At 45.9% G+C, this 21,941-nt stretch overlaps 1 protein-coding gene across 3 annotated transcripts in view; it reads left to right on the forward strand.

Annotated features, from left to right (window-relative positions):
* Window positions 1-1,113: 1,113 nt before the first annotated feature.
* The window catches only part of Ckmt2 (creatine kinase, mitochondrial 2), a 28,720-nt gene continuing 7,892 nt past the window's right edge, over window positions 1,114-21,941 (forward strand). For 2 of the 3 annotated variants that reach the window (XM_032896892.1, XM_032896893.1), the window contains exons 1-5: window positions 1,114-1,168; window positions 17,005-17,176; window positions 18,843-19,041; window positions 20,321-20,416; window positions 20,818-21,039. In XM_032896892.1, the coding sequence (XP_032752783.1) occupies window positions 17,025-17,176; window positions 18,843-19,041; window positions 20,321-20,416; window positions 20,818-21,039 (669 nt within the window). In that variant the 5' untranslated portion in view covers window positions 1,114-1,168; window positions 17,005-17,024. The remainder of the gene's footprint in view (window positions 1,169-17,004; window positions 17,177-18,842; window positions 19,042-20,320; window positions 20,417-20,817; window positions 21,040-21,941) is intronic. The other variant, XM_032896894.1, reaches the window with a different exon arrangement.

The following is a 21,941-nucleotide window of genomic DNA, read 5'->3' on the forward strand; positions in this document are numbered from 1 at the left end:
AACAACTTCCTGATCAGTGTAAGCCATGTCTTAGCAGACAGCAAGTGCACGAATTGACCAGGCTGTGACTGACACACAGTGGTTGACTCTTAAGCACACATTGGAGAAAATAACATGAAGGACTGCATACACATACCTCCCCCTGTCCTCTCCCAATCTGCATGGTATGCAAAGACTGAAAAAAAGGAACTTTGCTGTGGGTCAAGTTTAGGGACACTTAGACTAAGAAGAACGCTGACCTACCTAGGAGACCAAGACTCTTGTCCCCTTCCCCACTGTCCAGCAACTCTCTGAATATGGCGGTGCCCTAAGAAGGGAGAGAAAGGGGTGAGCTGGTGATGCTGTATGGCTGCAGAAGCTGGGTACGTGATGGCCAGGAGAAGCCGAGGCAAGCTCCTTTGAAATGGCAAGGCTGCTGTCCAAAACCCGGGTGGTCTGTTACTATTCATAGGCACCTTTTGTTGGCGGACGTCCTGGGAAGCTATTTTTAGCAGGGACATGATCTGCTGGGCCTTGTGCTAGTCATGTAAGCCAGTGTGAATAGAAAGTGGAGAGTCTAGTCCAGATATCCTGATCTTGAACATGAGGGTGATGTTCATTGATTGTCCCTGAACCCAAGTCCCAGACAACAAGCTGTGAGGAGGCCTTCCTGGTTGCTTCTGGTTCTCTCTCTAACAGCTGGAAATAGATCACCTGAGACTTCCTCTCAGTCTTTATTCTCCAGGGCTAATGCCCTTTCCCCTCCAAGAGAAATGTTTCCTAGCAGGTGGTTTCCTCTGCTGGCCCTTGAACCCCAAGCTAGGACTGCCCCCCACCAGGTGAGCTACAGGACGGAACTCCCTCTCAGAGCAACAATTGTCTGCAGACCGGGCTGGCAAGCCAAGTCGAAGGTCTGCCTGTTCAAGGGGGAGGCAAATGTTTCGTAGAAATGGCAGGTTCTAGAAAGGACACCTGGCCCAGTGGTAGAAGAGCCAGGGGCTGGCCTTCAAGGACACAGCTGGGGGAGCCTGTGTGGCTGGAGGTCTTATGTGTGATTGGTCGAGAAGGACTCTTCAGCCCCGCCCAGCAGAGTAGCCTTTTCTAGGCTCATCCCCAGAGGCTCCTGTTACACTTCTTGGCTGTGTGCACGCAGCAGGATCTGGACACGACAGACTCCTCCAGCTTCAAGGTCAGTAGGATGCTCAAAATGCTTGATTTCTCTAAAGAAGGACAGTACTAGATCCAACTATGGTGAGCCTTAGCATATGGGACCCCCAACCACACAGAAAACACTTACTGGGAAACTGAACCAGAGAGAAATGGGAGTGTAATGTAGCAATATGGTTGCCCTTGCCTGGAATTACGTTTTTCCCTAGTCGTGAGCACTGGCAATTCAACCAGAGATCCCAAAACCTTAGCTTGCAGTGCCTCTGTTACATAGTGAATTGAGAAATTCTGTGGAAAAAAAACTAAATGTGGGATTTTTGACCCTAAACTTGAGGTAAGTTTAGAAGTTACAGTTTATTCTCTAATGATTTGCAGAGACCAATCCACTCGGGTCCGTGTCTGGCAGTGTTTTTTCTCAGTTGCATCAAAAGAGGTGCCTGATGACTTGGCATGAGCTAGCTGGAAATTTGAAGTTGTTTTGAGGCTCTCCGAAAGAGCAAAACTGGTTCCTGATGGGCTGGGTTCCATTTAACTGGTTAATGCTACTGCCAGAGATTCACTCTTGCAAGGATTGGTACACTGAGAATGAGCTACAAAAAGCCCCATCTCTAGAAGGAAAAGGAAAAATGGCTTCATATGGCTAAGTGGCAGCCCACCCCTTACATACTTGCTTGGCTCTTGGGGAATGGTCGTTGTCAGCCTACCCTTGTATGTGAAGTCCATGCCTGGAAGCTCTGCTTTGAATGTATGAAAAGCAACACCGGCCCAACAAACCAAAGCACCCTTCATCCTCAGTGTTGTTCTCCGAACTTCCTAAACCATGGCCAGGTAATATGACCAGCACCGTGCTCTCTGGGCAGTCAGTACACTCAGGACACCGTCCTGTCAGATAAACTGTATACTTCCTGGGAGGCTGCTTTCCCAGTGGACATTTCTCACTTCCTGTCCCACCTGTGCCCTTCTAGTCTGCCCTTTCATGGAGAACATGGCATCAGAGGTGGCAAAGAGACTGCCCATTGTTGGCTGCTGAGGCCTTGCCTGCCATTCACCCTGGGAGGCGCCTTATCCAAAGCCTCAGTACGTAGAGTCAGTCATGTCTGTGAGCTAAGCTATTCACAGCTTTGTGGTAAAATCATGGTGTCAGAGCATGGGCGGGGGACCTTGGCAATCTCTCTTAAAAAAAAAAAAAGTAGCAGAGGCAAAGCCAGGAAGTAGGGATCAGGGTTTGGAATGAGGGGGTATGGAGGGGGTCAGAGATAGAACAGAGCTGATTTAGTCTAATACCAGAGGTCCCAAGTTCCCGTCTCTGTCAGAGGAAGTGCAGAGGAGGATCCACTTGTCTTCCTTGAGGTCACATGTGGTATCTGCGTCTGGCATTCTGGGAGTTCTTGTCTGTTGAGCCAGGTCCCCCCAACAGAGCGAACCTTGAAGGTGACCGTTGGAGGTCATATGAATCCCTGTGTCATCAGAGAAGATGACATCCCACTTGGTTACAGCTGTTCAGAGGACAGGGTGGCCTTTAGTTACCCATTCTCTTGAAAGATAATTCTGAAAGTTCCCCATGCCTCTTTACAAATGGAGTTGGAAAAGGTCTCTTGGAGAAAAATTCTATGTCTTTGGCTTATGACTTCTTACTTGCTGAGTCAGACAGAGAAGGCCAGGGTTGCCCATTAGGGTTGACCTTGCATCCTGTCACATGAGGTAATTGGACCCGTTTGCTGTCTTACAGCTAGAAACCCATAGCCATTTCTGCTTGCCTACAAGACTGGCATCATAGGAATTTCTCAGAAAATCCTCTGGTGCTGGAAAACATCCAGTACATCCTCTGTTTGGGGGTGACTCTGTTGGCAGCTGACATGTGGTTCCCCGACTACTTCTGCCTTTCATCTGTCTTCTAGCCTGGTGAAGCCCAGGCAGATGGAGGTGGTGAACAGCAGGGGCAGAAATAACTCTGATTCAGCAGAAAGGCACACACAGTCCCATCTCCAGGGCACCCAGAGGGAACAGCAGCTTCAGGAGTGGGGTAGTTCGTCCTGTTACGGATCCAAAGGGAAAACTGGGAATCTGAGACCCAGTTTGCCAACTGGAACAGAAAAATAAAAAAAAAATCACAGCCCCTTTAACACTCTGCCTAAGCCTGTTCACTGTGGCTTTCCTTCTTTGCTGTAGAGAGCAAATGAACACAAGCCCAATGCCTTAATCAGGCTTAGTCAAGCTAGGTTCTTATACAATGCCCCCCACATAAATTTTTCCTGGCTTAGAGTTTCAAAATTCTACCCAAATGCTATAAAAAGCATACTTTTCAAACCAAGAGTATTAAAGCTGTTCTACATTAGGGAAACTCAGCCTCTCCTGGTCAGAGATATAGACAATCAATCCCTCCTCCTCCTCTCCTCCCCCTCTTATACGTCACCCCATACAGAAGGATAGAGGATGAGAAGAGAAAGAAAGAAAGACCTCCAAGAAAGGCAGGGCCAGAGCAGTGTTCCAAGCTAGGCTTGGCAGGCACACCGAGTGCCTAATGTCAGAGCAGAGTGTGCACAGAAATGTCTGGAATCCTAGGCACTTCTGTAGAAGCCTGAAGAAGGGAAGAGAACAAACTTCAAATGTTCTGGGAGTCAGCGAAGAGTTACGTGCTCCAAGGTGACAATCCTGGTTCTTGGCATGGTTGTGGAAAAAGTGTTTCTGGGCTCTTGGAGTGACGTGGGGCACACCTAAGTCCTGAACTCATGAGAGCAATGCTCTTTTGATTGCTGGCTAAGGCTGGACTGTAGGTGAGGTGCTGGAGTCACATGAACCTGGGTCAGAACTGGTGACAAATCTGGCTTCAGGTTGTGACACTTGGATCTAGAAAAGGCCACTTGACTTCCATTCAGCCAAATAAAGCTTACATGGCAGGTTTCTTGTAAAATCTAACGATGCTTGTCTCACCCTTTGCACCACTGGGCTCAAGTGGAAACTCAAAGACAAGAAGAAGAAGAAGAAGAAGAAGAAGAAGAAGAAGAGGAGAAGAAGAAGAAGGAAGAAGGAAAAAGAAGAAGAAGAAGAAGAAGAAGAAGAAGAAGAAGAAGAAGAAGAAGAAGAAGAAGAAGAAGAAGAAGAAGAAGAAGAAGGAAGAAGGAAGAAAGAACAAGAAATCAGGCAGTAGAAACTGCAAAGGAAAAAAGAAAGGAGGAAAATAAGGAAGGAGAAGGGGAAAAGATAAAAGGGGAGGAGGGGGAGGAGGAGGAGGGGAAATGAGGAAGCTTGACTACATGGGCAGGGTTGAGAAGGTATTTCTTGACAGAAGTGAAGAATCCTAGCAGCAGGTCAAAGTTCAAAAGGATGAGGAAACCACAGCCAGGAAGCTGTTGTAGACACTGCTAGGACAGAGATATGGGATGAGTGAACCTATGTGGTTAAACTCCTTTCTGAGTGGTATGTTGGTAGTTAAAGGAAAATCAGCAAACCTTAAAGTATGTGGTAGGTGGATTCTGGGATGTCATCTTGTCCTTGGATGAATGAAATGAGACAATTAAATGAAAATCTTAAAACGATTATTGAAAAAGCTGAATGAATAGGCATCTGAGGCCAGCTAGCTAGGTATTTAGTATTAAGATTGAGGAAGGAGTAGAGAAGCTCAACCCTAAGATGTTAGGGAAAGGTCCCCATTCACTTAGTGACTGCTGCAGCCTGCTCCTCCCTCTGCCACACTCGTCACAGAAAGGAAGCTGCTGAACCTCCCTGGACAGCGTCCATCCACTGCCTGGCAGCTGCCTGTGTTTGGGAAACCAAGTCAAGACATGCATAGGGCATGGTCACTTGTGCAGATGTGCAAATAGATGCCTGGATGTTTTCACACGGACGATTTTGTGCTTATCATTCTCCTCCTATATCACGACTGTAGATGTGCTTAAGTGATGCTTTCCAGGAGAAAAAAGAATGACTCAAATATACAGCTGTGGACTAACCCATTAGTGTTTCATGAATAATCTTCAATAGCATTCTTGATGCCCACACAAAGCAAATATGTGTGTGTGTGCATGTATGTGTGTGCACGAGTGTGTGCGTGTGTGTGTTTACCTTATTACTATTACAAGACCATAACTACGTGTACTCGTTCGTGTGAGAGTCCCTTTTTCTCTTCCCTTTCGGAATGAGTCATAGAACGTGTATCTAGAAAAGCAGAGGCAACAGCTGCAGCGTCTTCCGTATTCTAAGCACACGGCACCCTTACCATGACCCTTATCCTGTGTGCTGGCTGATCCTGGCTCCTTTGCCACTACAGAGTTGCCCTGAGATCCTTCTACCTCTGTCTCATGTCCAGAGGGTTTCATTTTCCTCCCGAGCATAATGCTGGGACAATCGGACTGGATGCTTTTGTGTTACTGGTTGTTTCTTGCTTCGTCTTCCAGGTCGGCCACAGCGCTTCACAGAGCTGTGCAGGTGATTCTAAGTCCAGACAGTCAGCCACCGAGGACCCTCAGTCAGTGGCAGATGGGGGTGCATATAAGGGCAGCACTCACTCCTGACCTCTGGCCTCCTTCATGCACCTCATCTAGACTCAGAAGGATCCTTTCAGTACCAAAGGAAGGCTCCACCCTTCTGTCCTAGTCAGCGCCTGAGCCTCTCAATGAGCTGGCAGCTATGTATGCCCTGGCCTGCGGAAGCCTCCTTGTTCCTCTACGGGATGCCCTACAGCAGGGAGCAGACCAGAAACATCCCTGTGGCTGAGTGATGTCAAAGTGCTGGACTCTGGAGGAGTGTCGGTAGAGGACAAGTGCCCCTGCCTGACCCACACATCCAGAACCAGGGAAGCCTGTGTCCTAGGATAGTGAAGAACAGACATCCCAAGGCTTTATCTTCCTGAGTAGAATGAGGAAGGGGCTAGGTGATCCGATGAAAAGCAGGGAGTCCGACTAAAGGATCCCTAAGAAGAACTAGATGTGGTTCTAGCAAGGTGCAACAGTTGCCCAGCCGTGACCTTGCCCGGTCACCAGGAAGTCTGGGTCGGCAACTTGCACCTGTTTTAAGTGAAGGATCTGTAGACTCTTACCTAAAACAAAGCGTGTTTGTAGAGGGGTGTGTGTGTGTGTGTGTGTGTGTGTGTGTGTGTGTGTGTGTGTGTGTGTGTGTGTGTAGGGTGTGCAAACACTCTCTGGAAAGCATCTAGAAGTGGCCTTTCCGATTTAGTGCAAGGGAGACCATCAGGTGCTAACCCCTGCTTAGTCCTGAGTGAATCCCTGGCACCATTCTTGGTGTGGCTTGCTACCTCACTCTTCAGCCTCCGTGTTTCTATCAATCACTAATGTTTGAGAAAACTAAGATATGGAAAGGGTAGCCTTTACAAGTCTTTCTGAAGACAACCGGTAGTAACTGCTATAGAACTGTGCTCAGACTCAGGGTCTGTTGCTCCAAGGCACATGCCAAACCCTTGTCAGCTCATGGTCATGAGCGCTCTGTCTCTGAGCTCTCTCAGGATGGCTCAGGAAGGCTGCCAGGCAGAAGTTTGAAACAATGTAGTAAGTAGATGACTACCGCTCCTCCCAGGTGAGTCCAGGCCTTACAAGTGAGGGATGCTTATCCACTCATCATAGGACATTTGCAAAAGCACATTCCCTCTGGAATACCTCACAGATCTCCTGCATTCAATCTGCTCATTGTGTCCCCCCACATCCCCACACCCCTGATCTGCCTTGCCAAAGCTGCTCTCCAAGTTCACCACAGAAGTTTCATTATTTACCACCCAGGTTTAAAGGTCAAGATTTGTACCAAGGGTTCATTCAATCCTCACAACTTCTAGGAGCCAGAGAAGCCCAGATTTTAGCCATCTCAGAGCTCCTTGACACTTGAATCCCTCATCACATGACTCCAGGGACAGGACACTTGCGTGGAACATGAATGGCAAGGCAGACTGCCTGCCGCCATGAATCCCAGCTCTACTCCTGCAACAGTGTGGTCTCTGGTGCGTTGCCTTTCTCCACTTCCATTCTCTGACCTGTGAAGCAGACACTGGAGGTGTCTGACGGGGTTGTAGAGATTATGAAATGGGATGGTACCCATCAAACCTTAGGATCATGAGCTTAGCATAGAGTATGGGAGGCACGGGCATTTGTCCTTCCATTTAAGAACTATGTAGAAACTGCCATGTGTAGATTGTTAAAATTTTCAAATAAGTTTTTTTTTAAAGCCACATTCCCTGCCCGCCACCCTTCTCCCTTTGTCTTCAAGAACTGTATCACCACCAGTGAAATATATCATTGTCATTTGCTTTGCTTGACCTTGAACCCCACAGTCTGCTGACACTGTCCCAGCCTGCGGTCGGTAGTTTTCCTTTGGAGGGAGCATCAGAGAACACGCTCTGTCTCTGCTTCCTCTCCGGATGCCCCTAGAACCATGGAGGCTCTGGGAGGCCTTTTCCCCCCTTTGGAGGGAGCTGCTCATCACAGAACACGTTATTCTGGTCTGTCTCTTTTCACTTAAATGCCTGGTCAGAGTGGATGCTCTCCGGATGCCTTGAACTAGAACCATGAGGCTCTGGAGAGCCTTTGGTCCGTTTTTATCCCCCCTGTTACTCTGCTGTGAAAACTCCAGTTGAGAAGAACTGCTCATATTCCTGAGGGACCAGAGAGGACAGGAAGCAGTTTAGCTCTGGTCCTGGGAAGCCGAGGGAGTCATCTTCATCCGAATCCAGCGATGGCAGGATTTTCACTTAAATGAGTGCCTGGTACAGAGTGGACACTTGGCCTGTTTGCTTTTATCTTAGTTGTGTGACCTTGAACTGTGAAAAATCTCTGTGTCTAAGTTCCTTGTTCTGTGTATAATCTACCTAATTCTGGAGGCTGCTGTGGAGATGGGCCCTTGAAAGTATTCTCTACTTTTGTTTTCCTTCCTTCCTTCCTTCCTTCCTTCCTTCCTTCCTTCCTTCCTTCCTTCCTTCCTTTCCCTCTTTCTCTTAAGATTTATTTATTTTATGTATGCTTTTTAAAAATGTGATTAGGCCCTACACTCATAGCTTTGATGAGGAGACTCTTCATACACACCAGAAGTCTTGGGGCATCAGATGCCATTAAAGGTCTCAAGGACTTGCTGGGTCAGTCAGGAGAGACAGGAGAGAGAGAGGGAGAAGCCATGGCAGGTTGTTTTTGTGAGATTTAAAACTGCTCTTAGTGTTATTTACAGGTTGTTATCAATGTTCTTAAGGGATGGATGGTACCAGGCTTTGTATGTTTAAGTGGGCAATTATATCTTACCTTACCAATTGGGTCAAAAAAAAAGGTGGTTATGAGCTACCATGTGGTTACTAGGATTTGAACTCAGAACCTCTGGAAGAGCAGTCAGTGTTCTTAACCACTGAGCCAACTCTCCAGCCCTACTTTTGTGTTTCTCTGTTATTGACAAATGAAAAAGTGTTATAATAATTACTGTTAGGCACTACTGAATGTGTGCTCTGGGTTTTGGTTTTTAAAAAAAGCCAAAGGAGAAAGCATGTCTGTACTACAGCTAGACTAGCTAACCTGGATAGCCTACCGAGCTCCATGACACCAACTCAGGCATTCAGTAAGAATCTATCCAGTGTGGGTGTGGATGTGAGAGCCAAGAAAGCTGCCTCCCAGCACTGCCTTCCCTTGGAGATAGAGGGCTGGGTCTGAGTGATTCCTCATCCTGCCAGCACGTCCCTCCTCTTACCTCACACTCTCTAGCACACCAGAGAGTTGGGGAGACGTAATCATATTCTCTAGAGCAGAGGAAAGACATCCCTTTGTTTCTTTGGGGCATTTCTTTTTCTTAAAAAAAAAAGGTATGCCTTTGTTTCTTTGAAACATATTGTAAATATTTTGTAAACTTAAAGTAGGTACACACCTGTAAGTCCCTTTAGAAGCAGAGGCAGGAGGATTGGGGATTCACGGTCAATCTAAGCTATAGAGCAAGACAGGGTTTTGTCTCAAAAAGATTCAACAAAACCAAGTAAGGCTGCAGCCAGTTTTGTGACCCAGAACCATCACTCTGAACACAGACCTGGAGGAAAACCATCGCCAGTGGAAGCTGGCCTTCCTGTTTACAGTGGGAAGGTAATGTCTTAGGTGCCTGGCTCTAGACTTACCTGCTGTGTACAGAACTAACTATAGACAACTCTTCTTTGGATAAAAACAACTAGCTAACACACATGGCATCCTGGTCTTGAAATGACATTTGGATGACTCCTGTGGGAAAATGATGCCACCAAATCCTCTTCCCTGTTTCATTGAGCAAATGCCTAAAATGGATTCTCTCTGCTGAGCTGTGTGAAAGGGTGAGACCACTTTCTTAATGGAATCCTTTTAGTGGAGGCCCTGAGACATGTGTTACTGGTTAAATACGTATTTAGTAATAATACTTTAATTTTCCTTCCCTGTATTTTGTGGAAGACAATTTCTGGGGAGGCAGGAGACATAAGTACTGTTTCCTCAGCTCTCAGTACTTGTTACTCATCTGTCTCCAACACCACCTTCCTGCTCTGTGTGAGACAGAGACAAATGACGAACATGATACAGTTGAAGATGATGAAGGTGATGATGGTGGTGGTGATGATGATAAAAAGGAAGGAAGACCGGGAAAAGAAAAACATTAATCTCTGTGCTATCCTGGAAGGCTCGTTTGGCTGTAGTGGTAGCTAGGACACTGACAGCCAGTTGTGGCTGATAGTTAAGAGTCTAGACTGGGCATTCTAGCTGGTAATCAGCTCCTAGACATGAGAACCTGAGCATGGAAACACCCAAAAACCACACCTTACCTGTCTGTTGTTACGGGCCGAGAATGTCAGAATCTATGGTGAAAGGGATGCAAATTAGTTTGGAAGCAGGGCCTGGTCTTGTGAGGTAACAGATTTAAGAATGAGAAATTCTCAAAAAAAGAAAAAGAAAAAAAAGGAAGGAAAGGAAAGGAAAAGATAGGAAAGGAAAAGAAAAGAGAAATTCTCAAAGCAAGGCAGCTGGCCAGATATAGAAGCACCCTTGGGAATGGATGTAGCAAGGTCCTGTCTTCCTTACCACCATGAGTGACACCTGAGCGGGACGCTTGGGGGGCAGGAAGCATCCGCCTTCTGAAATTGGGCAGACGCTGCATGTAAGCACAGCCATGAGTCTCTAAATGGCAAGGTGACCTGATGTCCACATGCCTAGATAATTTCTCACCATGCAAACATCATACACTACTTCCATAAGTAGATGCTAGCATAGTGGTTCTTAACCTGTGGGGTCATGGCCCTTTTGGAGGTCAAAAGACATTTTCAGAGGGGTTACCTAAGGCCATCAGAAAACACAGATATTTACATTATGATTCTTAACAGTCGCAAAATTACACGTATGAGGTAGCAATGAAAACAGTCTTGGTTGGGAAGGTCACCACCACATGAGGAGCTGTATTAAAGGGTCTCAGCGTTAGGAAGGCTGAGAACCACTGGGGTAGAAGTTGATGACAGCATGGCTTCCTGATGCAATCAAAAGACCAGGAAACGTGAGATGAAGTGAAACTTTCACCTGACAGCATTGCAGTTAAAATATTGATTAAATATATCATAACAAATAAAAAAGAACAGTGATATAGTCACGTATTACCAAGTATTCCGTCTTGTCAATCATTGTATGCCATGCTTTTATATTCGTGGGAGCCCGTGTGTTTATGAAGGGATCGCCACAGGTATGTCTATGATGTGTCACACAGTGCTATGTCCTTATGAGGAACACTGCATCACTAGGCAATTGGAGTGGTTTGGCTACAACCTTAATGGCCCACCATCATCCCCGTCAGCCAGTGTTGACCACAGCATCCTTATGTAAAGTGTGACTGGGATTCTATAAAGTTAAGGAGGGGCTGCTAACTGACCAGCTAACCATGCTCAGGAATGGTTGTCAATAGATGGGACTTCTTGGGCTGGAAGAATACACTCATTACCAGGACCATACAATGAACAGGGATTTCCTAACATGAAGGGAGACGTGTGAGAACTGAGCTCACCAGCAAGATGGAAAGTACTGTGAGACCCAAACCAGCCTGTGAGTGGCAAGAGAGCAATACACCCTACCGGGGTAGAAGGAAACATTGTTCACGTGGGCTGAGACGCCAGGTTGAGCTCACCAGCAAGATGGAAAGTACTGTGAGACCCAAACCAGCCTGTGAGTGGCAAGAGAGCAATACACCCCACCGGGGTAGAAGGAAACATTGTTCATGTGGGCTGAGACGCCAGGTTACAGCCGGGTGGGGCAGAGAATACACAAAAGTCCTCATTGAAAGAGCATCGAGAAGCCCAAAAAATGGCAATGCTTTGCCAAGACAGCTCGGTCTAATTTCCCTCAGAGGCCCAAGAGTAAAAATCAACACTTAGAAGTAATAGAGAGATTTTAAGACCGCAAATGTTCTAGAGCCAATCTGAATGTCAGACTGACAACTGTGTCCTTAGCAACAGTCTCCATGGCAGCCCCGAGTGGCATATGCGTGAAGTGGATGTGATTTTATGAAATTGTGAAAGCCATCGTGCTTGGCTCTTCCTGACAACCCTTCATCTTGTTTCGTGGTCTGAATGGGTCTGTGACCCTGGGAGAAAGGCATGAGATTGTGTGGATCTAATGTGGCTCTCTGAATCTTCTCAACAAGCACAGGGTGCCAGGCTGTTTTACTAACAAAATTAAAAACAAAAGATGAGTTACCCAGATGTCACGTGCCAAGGAAATCATAAGTCATTGTCACATCTAAACGCACATCACCCGCTCTTCCCACCAAGCCCCAGGGTTCCCTGGTGTGGGCTTTCGTGACCTTGAGAGTAAAGAAGACATCAGTCTCCTGGCTTGACTGCCCTGGTTGGAGCAGGTACAAATGTTCTGAAGGTTCTAAATGCCTCTGCCTGGATGCAATGCCATTTGCATTTCTTTCCCAATCAGGTCTGTCCAGCATCAAGGCCTTGGACCCTCTGTTTCCCTTGCCTGAGCTTTATTGAAAGTAAGCATCGTTCGAGATTCCCTGGATAATCTCTCATTTGTTTCCTTTCCAGCATCTATCCACACATATCATTATTTCACTTGTTGTGCTTCTTAACCATCATTCCTAGAAAACTTAGGAGTCCCCAAAGAACACATTTATAACTGTGTCATCTTGTCTCTGCTGTCTATCAAGGTACTTGACACTTAGGAGCCCCTCAGTCAGGAGTTGATCCCTGAACGAACTGCATGCTTCCTATTGGGTTAGGAAACCAGAGCTAGGCCACCAGGGGTCCCAGGACATACTGGACTTTATATGAATGAATAAGTAAGTGTTCTCTGGGTAAGTACCATGAGAGACCTAAGGCTAGAAAACAGGGCCAGTCTGAGAGATGAACAGAGCAATTTCTGAAGCAGCTGGCTAGCATTGTGACACAGGCTACAAAGCTATCCTGGCTGACTAGAGCTTGCTGTACAGTGGAAGCTCTGTCCTATCGTGTAACTACTCACCATGTGCCAAAGAGGAAGCTGGGCCAGCCTGAAGCACTGTCTGCAGGAACCAACAGATGTGTGCTTCTGTAAGGTTGTTTGAGGGTCTGTTGTTACCGATCCCTCTGGCTCTGGCAGAGCCCACAGTAAGGGTAGCACTTTTATGCCAGGGAGAAGTTACCAGTTGGCCTTCGTCCCTCTTCCCTCTTGCACCTTCTCTTTCCCCGAATCTCTTTCCCCAGAACACTAAGTTATGATAATTCTCAGGACCTGGAGAGAGTTGAAAGTGTCAAAAGCTTTGCAAGTGAGCCTCAGATTGCTTTGTCCTCAAAAGTTTTGTAAGATACGCTATTTATAAAACCACCATGTTTAGGTTCTCTTTGCAACAAATAAAGATGATTACAGAAAACAGCAACCAATTAAAACACAGCACCGTGGAGCCATCGCAGCTGATACACCTGCAGGACAGCTCCTGGGCTTAAGGCTCAGGGATTGTTATAGAAGAAGTGATAGAAAGATTCTAAGAGCCAGCAGTGTGGGGGTGTGCTGTGAGGTTGAGTCTCCTAGAAATGCCAGACCCTATGGTCAGAGTCTCACCAACATAACTGTCTAAACGTGATCTGAGCAAGGACAATAACAAAAGATATGCTAAACTGGACAGGGGAGAGCCCGGGAGGCCTCAACCACAGACAAAGAACTGCAGGCAAGTAGGGAATGAGTGCTGAGAGCTGAAGAAATAGTCTTCCCCAGGAAAGAGCACAGCAGTTGGCTATGCAATGCCAAATGGTCATCCCTGAAAACATACATGCAAATAACAGTATACAGACCAAAAAGATACTATTTGTATAGATATATAATATAAATACATATGATACATAATATATAATATGTAACATTATCATATTGTATAATATATTATATAGTAAATATATTTATATGGATATATATGTGCACATTCAACAGCTAATGAAAACAGGTCATGAACTTGAAAAACAGAGAGAAGGGTTATAAGGCACAGTTTGGAGGGAGGAAAAGAAAGGTATGAATGATGTAATTATGACCTCAAGAATAAATAGTTTTAAGACCCACCGTGTTTGGCAAGCAGGCAGAGTGAAAAGCTAAGTGCTTTGGGGGGTACCGATCACTTTGTACAGCTGACCCATCTTGAACATACAGCGCCTCCTTTGAACGGAGTTGCAGCCCCAGAGACTGCTTCAATAACACTTGGAGCTGTAACTGTGCACGGCAGAGCAGTGTGCTGCCTGTCCTGCTTTTCAAATACCAAGTTTAAGGTCGGTTTGATAAAGATTTCACAAGACTGGCTACGGTTCTCAGGGGAGCAGAATGGCCATTCCCAAATCAAAAAGTCAGAGAGACAATTGGTCCAACCTCTCCCCCAAGTTTGTCAGTCGTTTCTTTAGTAGCAGAATTCAATTATTCCTATAAACCTTAGCAAAAGCAAACGATATTAAAAAAAAAAACAGCAGAAAACAAAAACAAAAGAAACAACAACGAAACAACAGCACCCCAAACCCCAGACAGAATCAGAGAAACAGGAATTATTCACTTCACTAAAGCTTGAGTTCTATGCTAAGCACACAAGGAACTGCAGCTTGGAGTTTAGCTGTCTCTCAGGACTGCTTCGCTTGCTACCATCAAGGCCTCCCCTGCATCAGTAACACAGACCACACAACTTAATGGAGTACTGGAACTCTTAGAAGTAAATCAGATCAATTCTTTCCAAAAACGAAGCTTTGGGTGTAGTGACATACCTAAGAGTGGTATTCTGAGGCAGATGCCCGCCCATGGGCCAGCCTCTGAGGAAGGAAGGTCCGGGGATTACCAGCTGTTACCAGGCTCTCTGTAGAAATCACTCCTTCTCTGTGTTTCCTAACTCTACTTCTTCAGAAAACCTCCTGCCAGTGAGTGCCATAGGTAACTAAAAGGAAGAAACCCACGGGTAAAGAGATTTGCGACATCTGTAGACATGAACACATCTCCTGGTATCTTAGGGACAGCATGCTCTACCTTTCTCTTGGACCCCTATGGCTTTGAGGGCATTTGGTTATGACTTACTTCCCTTTGCTGAATTTACAATCAATCTCAGAGCGACATTTGTCTCTCTGCTTAGGAAGCAGAACTGAGAGCGTGGCCGCATAGCGTTAGTGTTACCTGCTGTACATGAGGGCCAGGATGCCTTACCACATCTCCACATCCTTGAAGTTTGTAAAGAATCCTGGCAGCACGGAAGCCCTGTAGAGGGCGGAGGAGTCTACGTGATATGGTCAGCGTCTGGCCATTTCAAGTCTCTAGAACAACTTCGAAAAATGACTTGTCACGATGATTTTAGACATTCGTGCCATCATTATGATGCAGGGAATTGTATATGGAATTAGTGTAGAAAATAAGGCGTCTGGTAAGTCATTCCATAGGCCAATGTAGAAAAACAACTTCATAAATGTTTAACGTCTTTGATGCTTAGTAGAAATTTCCTGGGAGAAGCCTGGCAGCTGGAAGCTCATCAGTTCCCAAAATTCAGTCATGGAAGAAAGGTGATGATACATGTAGAATTGTATGTACTGACACACCACACCCTACTTGAGGTCTAACCTTCGCCGGATGGCTACGGCTTTCAGTCAGAGTGGTAAACACCAACAAACTCTTTGAAAGAACCAGCTCACCGAAGCTTGAGGTATCTTGAGGTAAAGACCCAGGGACATGCACAAGGCTAGAAGAACCCATGCTGTCCTTAACTGGACATCATGGACCACACAGTGGGAAAGTACTGAGGAAAGCCTTTCACTGTTGTCCACTCGGAGACTCATGCTAAGAGGCTCTTGATGGAGTCCTGAGAGGCTGCCTGGCCCTCATGACTTCTGAGCAGCACCATGTGCACCAGGATTCTTCTGTGCATATTTAATACTGGCTTTCCTGGTTTGTTGAGAATCATATAAGAGCAGGTTGACATCTATCTACGTTTTCTTCCTTACCCGCATGTCAGCCTTCCCTTCACTGGCATGTCCTTTCTTGAAGATTTTTTAGTAGGTCCTTTGTTATTAATTTGTTATTTATCTGTACTTTTTTTTTCATTCTCACATGAAATAAGCTCATTGCTTCTTCATCTCTAAACAAATTATTTCCTGGGTGCATTACTACAAAATTAACTGATATTTACAATTTCCTCGTAAGTGAACTGTCTTCTTTCTGCTTCTAGTATCTTTGCGTCTGATCAGAAGCATTTGCTTAGGGATCCTTTTCTTGGGTGTTTTATTGTGTTATACTATGTGTCATGCGTTTTATCCATCTTGGATGGTGCTTAGCCATTTCCTTGAGACATCACCTCTCTTTCCTCTTGTCTCTTCCTGTGACTTCATTCCGGTTTGTATCTAACTTTCCCATTGTAATTGTTAGTCATATTCTCTAGCCTAGGTCTCAGATTTTCCTTCTTTGTTCAACTGTGCCATATCCAACAGTTTGATTTTATAATTTTATTCTCTTTCAAGTTTTTTTTTCTTTCTTACTCTTGGTTTATTTGTTTAGACGGGATTTCACCACATTGTTCTGGATAGCCTAAAATTCACTATTCAAACACAGAGCAATGCTCCTGCGCCTTACTCCTAAGTGTATAGATATGTATGGACCAACATGCTTGGATATCTTGGCCATTCCTAATAGTCTCTTGGTGCTTGGTCATAAGTATAACTCTCATAATAAATTTTCAATAATGTAATAATTATAAAAGCTTTGTTACTTAAACATCTATCTAGAGCCAGTCTATGCTCTTGTCTGGCAATCCCACAATCTTCAGTCATAGAAGGCCTAAGTCTGTTGTTATTCTCTTTTGTCTTCCTATTTATACTTTTTGTATGATTGGTAATTGTTGGTTGGGAGTTTGTTTAATCTTAATCTGCAAGAATCCAAAACCTAAACCAAATATGATATTTTTAAGAAAGATTTTGAGTCTGCTTCTGCTAGGATCCAAGGGATGAATTTTTGTTAAGGTTGAACCACTTGACCCCCTTTCAGGAGTCCCGCCACCCTACATATACTGCTGGCACCTCAACCTTTCAAGTCAGAAGGACAATCACTCTTAAGATAACCCAAATGCGTTTGCATGTTACTTTGAGCTATGTATGGGGTATGTAAAGTGGGACAATGATCCTCAGAAATTTTCAATACCTCTTGAAGTCCAGAAATCTACCCTATTCAGAGTCTGCTTGTGTAGTTGTAAAGTCCAAAATGCACTCGGTTTGTCTAATATTTAGAAATATATAACTGTTGTTGACTTTTCGCTATAATTACTGGAGAAAATGGGGTGAGCATTCAGAAAGTCTGAAACAGATAAATAAAACAAGCAGTTGTGCTCTCCCCTGGAGCTCTTCATGCTGGGTTCAGAACTGTCTTATGATGCTATCTGATATGGCTTCTTTGCTTCCAGACACTCAACCAAGAAGAAGGATGGCCAGTGCCTTCTCTAAGTTGCTAACTGGCCGAAATGCATCTCTGCTGTTTACGACACTGGGAACCAGTGCCCTGACCACTGGCTACCTGTTGAATAGGCAGAAGGTATCTGCTGATGCCCGGGAACAGCACAAGCTCTTTCCCCCAAGGTGAGTCCTCCTGGCTTTAAAATGACTCAGAATGTCAACTAGAAGAATGTGGTCTCTTCTGTTGAAAACTGTCAGTGAAAAATCCTTCTTTCTTTCTTTATTTTACATTTAATCTCATTTTATGGGTGTTTTGCCTGAGGGTATGTCTATGCACCATATGGATAAAGTGCCCACAGAGGCCAGAAAATTGTCAAATCACCTGGAACAGAAGTCACAGGCAGTTGTGAGCTGCCATGTGAGTGCTGGGAATTGAACTTGGGTCTTCTGGAAGAGTAGGCAGTGCTCTAAACTGAGCCACCTCTCCAGTCCCTGGGAATCCCTTTTGTCTTTCTAAATGGCTAAGTCAAACTTAAAAATCGGGTTTTTTCAAACTAATTAAGCCTAGTTACCTAACAAACACAAAGGAATAGATCGTCATTTCTGCCTGAAGCTTGCCATCTAGTTAAATAGGAATAACAGTGATAGCTTGCATTCGTTGAGCACTTGTGTTATGAGACTATCTGGTAACATGTATGTTGGGTCCTTTCCCATGGGTTGTGATTCATTTTAGCAACTTTTAGAATTACTAAGTCCAAATCCATGCACTTAGTGCAGCCACACGCAAACCAGGCCCCTTAGGATGAGACCCATGCTTCACTCACTGCTCTACTGTGTCCTGGGAAATGTGATCACAGTATTGATTTTAAGTGTGATCATTAAAGGACATTTTGGACAGGATGTGGAGGAGTGGCATGTAGAAGGTAAGGACCTCACTGTGTCCAGTACCTCACTGTGTCCAAGTCACTAGTGCAATTAATGGTTTGAACAGTATGATGATGCCCTAGGATTCCATGTAGATTTGGGTAGAAGAGAGAAAACAACCAAGATGTCCCTCTGAGACTCTGATAAAATTGCCGTCTCTGAGGGAATCAGAGCAACCGTGCACCCCAGGAATCACTGAGGGAGAGACCTGTGTTTGAGTCTATGGTACTCTTCGGTTCATATTCTTCAAACAGAACATGGCCAGGATAAGACAGCATCCAATGTAGTGGCCTTCTGTGTGTTATTCTGACAGATATTTATCAAATGCGTGAGTCTATGCTAGGCACTGTTCTGAAGACAGAGGCCAGGTCTCTGTTGTCATAAAGCTCTCTCTGTAGCAAAGTGAGCAACACTTAGGTAGTTCTCTCTCTTCTCTTTCCTCCTCCTCCTCCTCCTCCTCCTCCTCCTCTCCCCTCCTCCTCCTCCTCCTCCCCTCTCTCTCTCCCTCCCCTTTCCCTCCCTCCCTCTCCCTCTCCCTCTCCCTCTCCCTCCCCCACACACACCACAGACCCTAGAGACCAAACTATGACTGTCATTGTATTTTATCACCACGACTGGGTGGAGTGGAGGAGGAACCTGCATGTTTTCAATTCATTTTCCGACTTCCTTTCCTCTTTCCCCTTTGTAGCTTCTGTAGCATCACAAGTTTCCTACCATGCAGGTCCAACCATGTCCTTTTCCCTAATCATCACCAGCACAGGTTTCTCGTAAGCCTGGCTTACTCAAGCCAGGACATGTAGGCCTCTCTTTCTAATTTTCCCTCTGTTCACTGGACCAAGAGAGCCTGGTTAAAGGTCACAGAGAAACTGAGTCTTTGATAGCCCTTACCTGGGCACTACTGAGCACAGCCTCTCTCCTCCCACAGTGCAGACTATCCTGACCTTCGAAAACATAACAACTGCATGGCCGAGTGCCTCACCCCAACCATCTATGCCAAACTCCGAAACAAGATGACACCCAGTGGCTATACCCTGGACCAGTGCATCCAAACCGGAGTGGACAACCCCGGCCACCCCTTCATTAAGACTGTGGGCATGGTGGCTGGTGACGAGGAGTCGTATGAGGTAAGACTATGGGCTGCTGATTCTAGAGTTGGGAACTACCTTGCATGTGGGTGAGGTGTACTATCGTGGGCTCTTTATCTTTCTTTGGAGTCAGCTTTTGCGTTCTCAGGAAGGACTCTAATAGAAGAAGTCAACTCCTTTAGAACCACTGGGAATCCTTTCTGGGATTACGAGATGTATAGCTTCCTAGGGATGATGCTTTCTTTGCTACCATGCCATTGTCCTTCCTCAAAGAGAGGTTAGTGGCATGACAGAGCTCTCTAAGCTTCAAAGGCTGTGTTGGTACAGAAAAATTAAATAAAATCGAATGGTGTATATTCGTCAGAAATACATCGAAGTGTTTGTTTCGGGAATTATTGGGTGGACTGTGGGTCTATAGTTTGGAGACTTATCTTTCTATTACTGTAGCACAAACTCCTGGGTTCACCAAGTTTCTTGGATTCTTGGTGCTGAGAAGCAGTGTCTGCTGGTAACAGAACTCAGTTCCACATCCATCTCCACAGAGAAGCTTCTTCATTGTAACAGAGTCCCGCAGCCTGACTCCCTGAGCTCTTTTCACTCTTCTGTCATAGAACTAAATCTCAGAAAAGCAGCTGTCAAGGGACAAGAAGGGGCAATCTGAATAAACAAAATGGCAGTCCATTAGCTTATAACAGAGACTCAGACTAAAGCCGCCTCTTTGGTCCCAATGTCCTTCTGCCCATAGCATCTAAGGCTGTAGAGTAGTCTGTAATGAAACACAGCTTCTCTTGGCTTTATTTGAGCTAAAGACTGCCCATGCCTATGTGGTTCATTTTGGTTTAGGTCTAGACAGGTCCTGATTCGGTAAGGGACCCTTGCTTTGTCCAGCTGGGTTTCCCGACAGACTTCATGCTTTCCTTTGAGTCTTACAACTCGATTTTTTTCTTCTGATCCCAAAATGTGCTTAGCCCATGAGCTGGTGGCTTCTTTTAGCTCACAAAGCAGAAAATGAGTTCTTAACCACCAGATTTTCTCACCTAGTGGGTTTGTCAGAATCCTTAGGGAAGAGATTAAATACAGAGTCCAGCACCCAGTTCTCTCTCAAAAAGGAGGTGCCACAGAACAATTGTGTGTTTGTTTGTTTCTTGTGTACATTTATTCTTTTCATTCTTCTCTATTAGTCTATGCATGGTAGCATTGAGAATTTCACAGAACGCCATCAAACCTGACCCTTGAGCCCTCAAGGAGAAAGGGGACAGGTGAAAGCAAGAGTCCTTTGCTAACAGGCGAGCCAGTTACAGAATATTCTTGCTTGTAGGTGTTTGCTGACCTTTTTGATCCTGTCATCAAGTTAAGGCACAATGGCTATGACCCTAGGGTGATGAAGCATCCTACTGACCTGGATGCATCCAAGGTAGGCTCCAGGCTCCACTTCTTTCCCCCATGATGCAGGATTTCCTGAATTCACAGGCAGAAGCGGGAAGCTAAGAGCTGCCCCCTCAATGAAATGTACCTGGAAGGTCTAAGACGCCCTACCTCCATCATGTACCCTGGGGGGGGGACGGTTAATAACTTCCTTTAAGACATTCTGGGGGACAATTAATTGATGGGGACTTTAAACTTTCCTACAGAATTTTACCGCGACCAAAACCACCTACTCCAAACCCCACCTTAGTTAAGATTCAGCCCCAGGGTTGGAGGTCTGTCTCCCTACTCCCTGTGATGCAATGCCGTGAGATTTCCAGGCAAGCTGTGGGTCAGGGGACTGTGCTCTGTGGCTGCCATGGTGACCCTCCACTCTGCTCCACCCGGCAGATCACTCACGGGCAGTTTGATGAACGCTATGTGTTGTCCTCTCGGGTACGCACTGGCCGCAGCATCCGCGGGCTGAGCCTGCCTCCTGCCTGCTCTCGGGCAGAAAGAAGGGAGGTGGAGAATGTGGCCATTACTGCCCTGGAAGGCCTCAAAGGGGATCTGGCTGGTCGCTACTACAAGCTGTCTGAGATGACGGAGCAGGATCAACAACGGCTCATCGATGTGAGTAGGTGATAAATCACCCAGTGGCTACCTGGAAAGAGGTTGGAGCCCCACTTCTGACTATGCCCCACTTACAGTTAGTCCGGCAGGGCTGAAACTGGCCTGGGGCTTCTCAAGAGGGAGCCCGCGTATCACCCCATCCTAGCCCATCAAGTCACTGTAGGACTAGGTGCCACTTCCACTGACGCCAAGCAAGGCAGTCCAGTTAGAGGAACAGGACCCACAGGCAGGCCACAGATTACGGGACAGCACCCCTCCAGTTGTTGAGGAACCTGCACGAAGATCGAGCTGCACATCTGCTACACACATGCGGAAGCAGCTAGATCCAGTACATGTGAAGCTTTAAATCATGTCAAGCCATGGCTAAAGTCTGAAGAGGAAACTCCAGTATGCTGGGCTTGGCACGGGAGGGTGGAGGTGATTGGGGGCTCTGCCTCCTGCCACCTATGAATAAGTGAAAGCAACCAGTTATGGAAAGAAATCTACTCCTGCTTAAAGAATGATGCCAGTGCCATACCCTAAGAGAACACTGGAGGCTGAGAGGATCCGGGCAGGAAATTAAGATGCTTTCTCTGACTGGTTCAGCGCCAGCCGGAGCTGCCTACAGGCACTCCTTGCTGCCTCAGAGCGCCTGTGGGCTTCTGGCTGGCTCCAGGGTAGATAAAATGCAGTCCTTTTGGGTTTTGTGAAACAGGGTCTCAGTATGTAGTGTACGCTGGCCTCAAACTCACTCCTCTTGACTCAGCCTCTCAAGTGTTGGACTCGGGTCCTTTTATTCCTCTCTATTACAAATTTTGAAGGGGCAGTTATTTTCAAAAATAACGTTTATATAAAAATCCGAGAAAAGAAGAAAAGAGAGTCCTTTATCTCAGAAGACATTTGGAGCATCCCCTTTCCGAGCC

This window comes from Rattus rattus, chromosome 3 (genome assembly GCF_011064425.1).
Source record: "Rattus rattus isolate New Zealand chromosome 3, Rrattus_CSIRO_v1, whole genome shotgun sequence".
NCBI lineage: Eukaryota > Metazoa > Chordata > Mammalia > Rodentia > Muridae > Rattus > Rattus rattus.